The sequence below is a fragment of the Dioscorea cayenensis genome, chromosome 18 (genome assembly GCF_009730915.1).
Source record: "Dioscorea cayenensis subsp. rotundata cultivar TDr96_F1 chromosome 18, TDr96_F1_v2_PseudoChromosome.rev07_lg8_w22 25.fasta, whole genome shotgun sequence".
Classification (NCBI taxonomy): Eukaryota; Viridiplantae; Streptophyta; class Magnoliopsida; order Dioscoreales; family Dioscoreaceae; genus Dioscorea; species Dioscorea cayenensis.
The window spans coordinates 3,265,265-3,273,308 of NC_052488.1; the positions used below are offsets into that span (position 1 = coordinate 3,265,265).

General features: G+C 36.8%; 1 protein-coding gene across 1 annotated transcript; it reads left to right on the forward strand.

Moving 5' to 3' along the window:
• The first annotated feature begins 5,760 nt into the window (after positions 1 to 5,760).
• LOC120281884 (junctophilin-1-like) lies at positions 5,761 to 7,754 on the forward strand. Its single transcript, XM_039288582.1, has 3 exons — positions 5,761 to 6,568; positions 7,088 to 7,316; positions 7,413 to 7,754. The coding sequence occupies exons 1-3, from the start codon at positions 5,838 to 5,840 to the stop codon at positions 7,575 to 7,577; spliced, it is 1,125 nt and encodes a 374-aa protein (XP_039144516.1). The 5' UTR covers positions 5,761 to 5,837; the 3' UTR covers positions 7,578 to 7,754.
• The last annotated feature ends 290 nt before the right edge of the window (positions 7,755 to 8,044 follow it).

Genomic DNA, 8,044 nt, shown 5'->3' on the forward strand with positions numbered 1-8,044 from the left:
AAGTTTGTTCAGAAGAAGAGCATTCTACAGTGGTGAATTGTTAGTAGTAGGGGTAAGGGAAGAGGCTATTTGAGACCAAGTCCTCTGCGGAGAAGGAGGGGGTGGGGTTGACCCCCACTTGCCATGGCAAGGAGGGAGGTAAAAGGGAGAACGCAGGTGAACTCAGAGCAAGGGAGAACTCAGAGCAGGAAGAGCACCTTCCCTGTTGTTGACAAGGCTGATATGTTGAGAAGAAACAATTAGAATAAGGATCCTATATCTAATGAAGATATTTCAGTTAAACCAATGTTACAAGTATGTTTAATGTAATGCAATGTTAAACTCCTTCAATGTTATGCATCAATAAATTAATATATATATATATATATATATATTAACATTGTAGATAGTTGACACACCTAATCAAACTATCTCCACATCCTTAACTGCAGATGACACTAGGTTAAGGATGCAAAAATCGGCCAAAAGACTATGAAATAGCCAATTGTTGTAAAAAGCCAAACAAAGAGGCAATTCCTAGCAAAAGTCCACTATGTTGTGACATCAAGTAATGGAGAAAGATGTTGAAGATAGGAGCAAAGTGGGTGGTGCTAAAAAATAAAAATAAAGGTATGGGTTCCACCGAATTTTGGATGTTGTAGTGGACTGCAGTTGCATGTAAAAGACCTTCTTAAAGGATGTACGATTCTATTTTTCTTATTGGTTTTTGAAAGCTTGTAGGAGACTAGTAGGGACCTTGTGCAATTTTATTTTGAGTACTCATTGAGTTTTACCATGTCATTATTGTACTATTTTATTGTATGTGTAGCAAGTTAAACATGTGACACATTGGTCTTTGCAGAAAAAATTGTAAATATGTTGGAAAGATTCTCTTATATTCAAACACTTTGATATGCTAAATGATTTTTATTTATTTTCTTTTTACTAGAATGTGAAAACTCATTATTATCTTTTCTTCAAGTTTGAGATACATAAATCATAGAATAATACTAAAAAGAATTTCATTGCTTGCGTAAATTAGCAGGGTTATTTATTATATAGAGCTTATTTATGGAATACACACAAAATACAAAATGAATGAGTATCAAATGTTTGCCAAAAATTCATACATTCATTATACATTAATAACATGAAGAAAACTGTTTTATATTGAGCATTCCATTGGTAAGTATCTACACCACATGACCACATCCATCATATTTTTTGCAGATTTTGTGCAGTTTCATCATCAACCTGATGCCATGAGTCTCTTTAAATGCCTACAAGTACCAATAACAAAGGACAAATGTCATTGATCTCCTCAAATACTAAATATATACTTGGAGAAATCAGAGCCAATTTTGGTCATATAAACTATTGGCATATGCAAATATTTAAAAAGGAAAAAAGAAACAGGTAAGATGTCATTTTTTTATACAAGCTCAATATAATTTTATCTAACACTGAGAATTCGATTCACATGTTGATGCAATATTGGCTTGTAACTTTTAATCTTCAAGCTTAATGAAGAAGAAAGTCAAATAGAAAAGTCCAATTTGATGAGAATCAACACAATTTCTAACTTTCGACATGAAATACGGCATTCATCGCGAAAACCGTAAACTAATTAAATTAGGGGACCCAAAACTCTGGATTGATCCATACTAAGAAATTTTCATCTATGAATTCAAATTTCAGCAACATTTATGTCACACTCCGACCCATGGGCCCAGCACGCGATAAGCACCATGAAAACCTGAGGAGGGACACCCACACCACTCAACTCTCAAGTCGTCACAAGGCTAGCCAAACCCCTAAAATACAACAAAACTGGATCCAATTTTACAAGTTTAACGAAAGAATAATAATCAGTACACTGAAATAGGACAGGAAGAAACATAAATAAAATCTACCAGTGAAGTTCAAGAAACAAGCTAGACAACAATACAACAAAGTTTCAATAAAAGTAGACAATATACAAACCATGCAATTACTACACAAGGAAAGATGAACATACTAGTGGATCCGTACTCCTAATACAATGAATTCATGTTCAACAAATAATCATACATTGGATTGAAAACTGAAGGAAGACACACAGAAATATTCCCAGCACCGCGCCTCACCGCAATGCCCCTACAAACAAAAGCCTGGAAGGAAGGGAGAGGGTGGCTAACCTAAGTCACTTAGTGAGTGGGTTAGAACAAATCTAAAAGAATATAAAAGCAAAAGAATAATTTTCCAATAACCAAGCAATTTCAATAACTGAAAAACCTCAAAACTTGTTGAACATTTATAACACTTTATAAAGCGAGAAAATTAAAACATATGCTCAAATCCCAAAATATATGTTTACATAAACATAATCAAAGTCTCAAAACTTTTCATCCAGTACATAACAAATACAAGTATACAATACTCATAATGAACGTAAAACACTAATTGATCGAAATAAAGTTTCCAACTCACATACGTACCAAATTGACATAATACGAGATTCAACTCATCAAGAAATAAAACTCATTACCAACTATGCTTTTCCAAAAAATATACAAGAGATCACATCTTGGAAATTTCGTTTGCATAAAAATGTAATTTTATTAAATACAAAGATCTCATCTCGAAGAATGGTTAGTGGCCTAAAAACACTCTCTGACTTAGCCACCGTCACGACTAGGTTGAGAGTGGTCAAAGTTTTTATAACTTTAACATTGGCCCACCGGTTCTGTATGGTGACTCCGGCTTCCTGTGTATCATCCAAATCAAGGTTCTCCATGCCACCTAATGAGGACAAGGAAACGAGTCCTCCATGCCACCACTAAAGGCTGGTCTGTGGGGACCACCTATTGCAACAGGTGGGTTACAACCCCTCGCCATCAACATCCATCAAAGTGTGTATCTCATCAAAATGGTTTATAACCAAGACATTATATAAATACGGGGAATGAAATCCCTATCCACAATTTTCACTAGTCAATTCACATAGTCTTTGCTTAGGACAATAATCATAAATCGGAAATAAGCATCATTTCCATATAAATCAATGCCACAAGTGTAACATGTTTAAAAATTTCAAACTTCCTTTTAACCCAAAATATCAATGCAACCGTAAGCCCTTTTCAACAAACAACAAGAGTTTCATTCACAAAATGAAAAGCATAGGAACCTTTTATAAACCGATTAATTCATCAATGTAATACAGTAAGCTCAAGGAATACTTTTAAATCATAGACAAAGCCTCACAAATAATTTCAATTCAAAACATAAGTATAACCATAATGATAAATACAATAATCCAACACCAAGAGTTTCGTATGATCTAGTAGAATAGACCTTCATTTTCAAACCGATCAATAAACATCAGTATTTTCAATATAAAACAATATAAAATAATTTCTTCCAAATCGATCAACATGCTGCTACAAATACAATAAAATCATGAATAAGTCTCAAATTAAATAATGAAAACACTTAAATCATACTCCACTAGAAGTGTGCAAGATCAAACCAAAGATAAGATACTATTAATACATGAATTAATTTTAGTCAGACAATGCAAATAATCAAATCGTATTCTAAAAGAATTGTGCAGTCATGAATCCCCCTCACAACTTAGGCGATTTAAACCCTTGAGTGCACTACTCCTATACCGGCTCTTCGCCGTGCAATGCGCTCTCACCACCTAACCAACCAATCACAATCACAAACACACACACACAAGAATAAGCAACCAAATACAATAAAGAAACCCTAGGTTAACTAAGCAAGGCAACCATAACGAGGTTTAGGTTTGGCTCACAACTGGGTTTTAGGGTTGCCAATGAATTTCTAAGGGTTTGAGCTTCACTCTAAGCCAAAAAAATCAAAGAAACAACCAAGCCTTACTAGTGCTACAGTAGCCGAGTGACAATGTCCAAAAACCCTAGTAAGCCTAAGTTCATGGATATAATCAAACAAGGAAGGGAATTCAATGCAAACCAATCAAAAAAGTTCTCAAAGAACTTACCAACAAGAGGAACCAGGATTAAGCGAACAAACTAACTCCTAGGTTATCCATCCATCTTCACAAGGGAGAGAAGGAAGAGGAGAGGCTTACCTCAAGAAGTCAAGGATTAAGATGGATGGATCTTGGGCTCTAAAGGTGGAAGAACAAGATAAAAAAAAATGGCCTCATTCTTGCTCCAAAGAAAGCTCATGGAAAGAGAAGAAGAAAGGAGAAGAGAGGGGAAGGGAAGAGGCAGCCCAAACAACTCAAAAAGAAGGCTCAAAAACCTTAAAAACAAGGCAAGACCCGCCTCATTGGCATCATGTGGGCGCACGCCTCCCAGAAAAGGGGGGGGGCACCGGGCACTCCCACGAGCTCCATGCGAGTGTAGGGTGTCTGTAAGCACCCACTTGGGCACACCCCTCGAGCTTGAACACGCTCAAACAGACTCGATCTAAACTATTAAGTCAAAACAAACAAGCTCAATCCACAGTTCGAGTCTATGCACACAAAGAGCCAAACCTCCACAATTTATTATTTTTTTTTTAAAAAAAAAGCAAGTTCAACACGAAGAAGAGGTTTTTCTTTCTCTTGGATGGAGGATAGTGGAAGGGATGGGCTGATGTGGATGATGACATGGCAAATAAAATGTGTGATGTGGTCCCTTACATGGCTTGTCATGTCTGAATGGGATCAAGGCATGCCAACTCATCATCAACGTATCTATTTTGGCTTCCACATCAAACTTATTTAGCCGTAATCCCCTGGGCACCTCCTTGGTTAAATCAAATTGATGTATGGTAACTAAAATAATATAAATTGAAATTTGTTAGCCAAAATAAATAAAGACCGTAGTATAGTGAACTAAAATTTTTACCCAATAGAAATATACTACTCCCTCCAGTCTTTTTTCTTATCCATTTTACCTAACTCACATTGATTAAGAAAATTGATTGAAGTTGGTTAGCAATCTAAATTTTATAAAAAATTATATTAACTTTCCAAATTTACTATTATTTAAAATATGCTTTAAAAACTGTGGAGTTGAATATAATTTATTGGAAGTTGTAGAGTTATATTAAATATAAATTGTAAATTTGAAAGAAATATTTAATACTTCACAAATTTTCTAAATCGACAAGTAAAAAGGACAGAAGAAAATCTCATAGGAACCGTGGGCTAACCCAACGGTAACTACCCGTGGTTGTAATTGAGAGGTCTCGAATTCGAACATCTCTCATTATAATTCATATTCAGTGTTCCCTATGGGAGTCTGTGAGGATTACCTCTCATTCTCCCCTTCAGTGTTGCATGACAGAGGTATCCTCACAAGGTCAGTTAAGCTATCGTAACTAGTGCACCTCTGTACCCACTTATCTTTTATTTTGTGGTTTGTCGTATAAAAAAAAAAGAAAAAAGAAAACTTTTAAAATAAAACAAGTAAAAAGGACAGGAGGGAGTATGTGTTATTATATTAACTTTAGCAAAGCCTAGTTTTGCATCTCGGATGTGCCACACTCCATTTTTGATAGAAATTTCATAAATCTGCCAAATTTTTGTAGGAGATTAGATAACAGAGAATCCACAAATGGTAATGTATTTTTAATGCAATGAAATTTTCAGTGAATAAACTATTTAATGAAGATCTCAAAACATAGTTCAAGTCCACATTAAGATCCCCGCACAATCACCTCCAAATCCAACGGCCAGATATCTCTGATCTTAATCCTCAACCGTCTGCTTCGCTAATAAAACCATTCAATCTTTTCCATTCGAAATCCAAACACAACAGTTCATCCCTTTCGCTTCTTCTTCTTCTTCTACTTCTCTTCTCCCTCGCCATTGCCATGAATCCGAGCTCCAAACTTCGCTAATGGCGGCGCAGAAGACCACGCTGGCGCGCACTCCATCATCGCTTCTCCGCTCCCCGACTCTCCGCTCCTCCCTCAACGAAGACAACCCACCGGATGAGAAGAAAACCCGCCATTCCTCTCCCAAACCCTTCTGCACCATCTTCTTCTTCTTTTCACCGTTTCTCCTCCTACTCCTCTACCTCTACTTCAAGAACGAATACCCTTTTCTCAGCAGCATCGTCTTCGTCTCCGCACTGCTCGCGCTCTGTTTCATCCTCGCCTCCAGATCCGGCTGCTTTCGATTCCAAAATCGGAATTTTCGCCGTGGGGATTCGGTTGAGTGGTTCATCGGAGAGGAGAAGAAGGCGAGCAAGAAGATCGTGAGGGAAGGTGTGGAGTTCTACAGCAATGGCGATGTCTACGAGGGTGAGTTTCATAAAGGGAGATGTAATGGAAGTGGAGTTTATAGTTTCTTTGGGCATGGGAGGTACGAAGGGGATTGGATTGATGGGAAGTATGATGGATTTGGGATTGAGAGCTGGGCAAGAGGGAGCCGGTATAGAGGGCAGTACCGGCGAGGATTGAGACATGGGTTTGGGGTTTATAGGTTCTTTAATGGTGATTGCTACGCTGGTGGTTGGCTTAATGGGCAGAGCCATGGAATCGGAGTTCAGAGTTGCTCTGATGGCAGCTCCTATGTTGGGGAGTTCAATTGTGGTGTTAAGCATGGCCTTGGTTGCTATCACTTCAGGTAAAAACAATGATGTTTGGTTTATGTTTTTACTGTTCTGTTGTTGTGATTGTGTGATTGTAGAATAATTACTTGCTTAATTTGTGAGAATTAATGGAACAGTAAATTGATTTGAATTGCTGTTGTTCTTTGAGATTTAATCATCTTTATCTGTTTGCATAGTCGTTCTTAAGCTTCAAATATATCTGTCAGGATTCTTTTCTTTGTTTGTGTAGTTGCATAATAATTATTCTTGAGTTTGAATTCTGATTGTTTTTGAATTTCTTATGGTTTATTAATTTCTCTATGATTTCTTGCCTTCTTCTGTATGACTTTTGGCAAAAGAATGAGTTTGTAATTGTTTTCTTTGCATGCTCAAATTGTTGACTTTTGATCTCTTCATGCATTTATGTTCTTATGTAATTAATGCCAATATAACTCCATTAACAAGTTAAGAGACTTGTGAACTTTCGTATATGGCTCAATTCTGACAGTTAGTTGTTGCCTTCATTGATTGTTCATCGATTCGGTTTGTGGCAGGAATGGCGACAGGTATTCGGGTGAATACTTTGCAGACAAGATACATGGTTTCGGTGTGTATCACTTTGCCAATGGCCATTGCTATGAGGGTTCGTGGCATGAAGGCCGAAAACAAGGTTTCGGGACATATATGTTCCGCAATGGTGATTCAAGATCCGGAGAATGGGATTGTGGAGTTCTCAAGAGCCCCCATCCCGCATCCGACCCTTCTGTCCTGCATGCCATTCATGTATGAACATATTTTGATTTTAATTTTCATAATGTGGTTACTTTCGCCTTGTTGTCGATCTAAATGAACACATTCATTGTTCTTTAATTTCTCTAGGCTGCTAGAAAAGCTGTGGAGAATGCAGCTCTGCTTCCCCGTGTTGATGACCAAGTAAACAAGGCCGTTGCTGCTGCCAATAGATCAGCCACTGCTGCACGAGTGGCTGCCGTTAAAGCCGTGCAAAATCGGACAGATGGGAGATTTTGTGACATTGATGTTTGATATCAAGTATCAATTTGTATGTTTTAGGTTCAATCTTGGAACAATCAAGCTGACAAATGTCCCCTTTTGGTTTTTAGAAATACATATACTACCGAATGCTTCACTATTGTAAGTTGTACATAGAAGTACTGAGTTGTATATGAAGTTTCAATGAAAGTTTTGGCCAGATTTGTGATTCTTGTTGGTGTTTTTTAGTTGGAAACTTTATGAGTTTGTTCTCCAGCCATGTGTTGTGTATCTTTGATTGTGATTTTGTTTGGTTTGCACATGGGAAACAGTAAGAAATTCTTGTTTGTTGTTTTGCTTTTTATGGTGTGAAGATAATTTTATCATATTTCCAATGTTTTTGACTACTTTATGTGTTATTCTTGCCGACCTCCAAAAAATTAAAAAAGAAAAAGGGAAAAGAAATTGTTAGAATGATTTAACCATGTGACATTTATTTGTTTGTTTTTTACATATTTAGC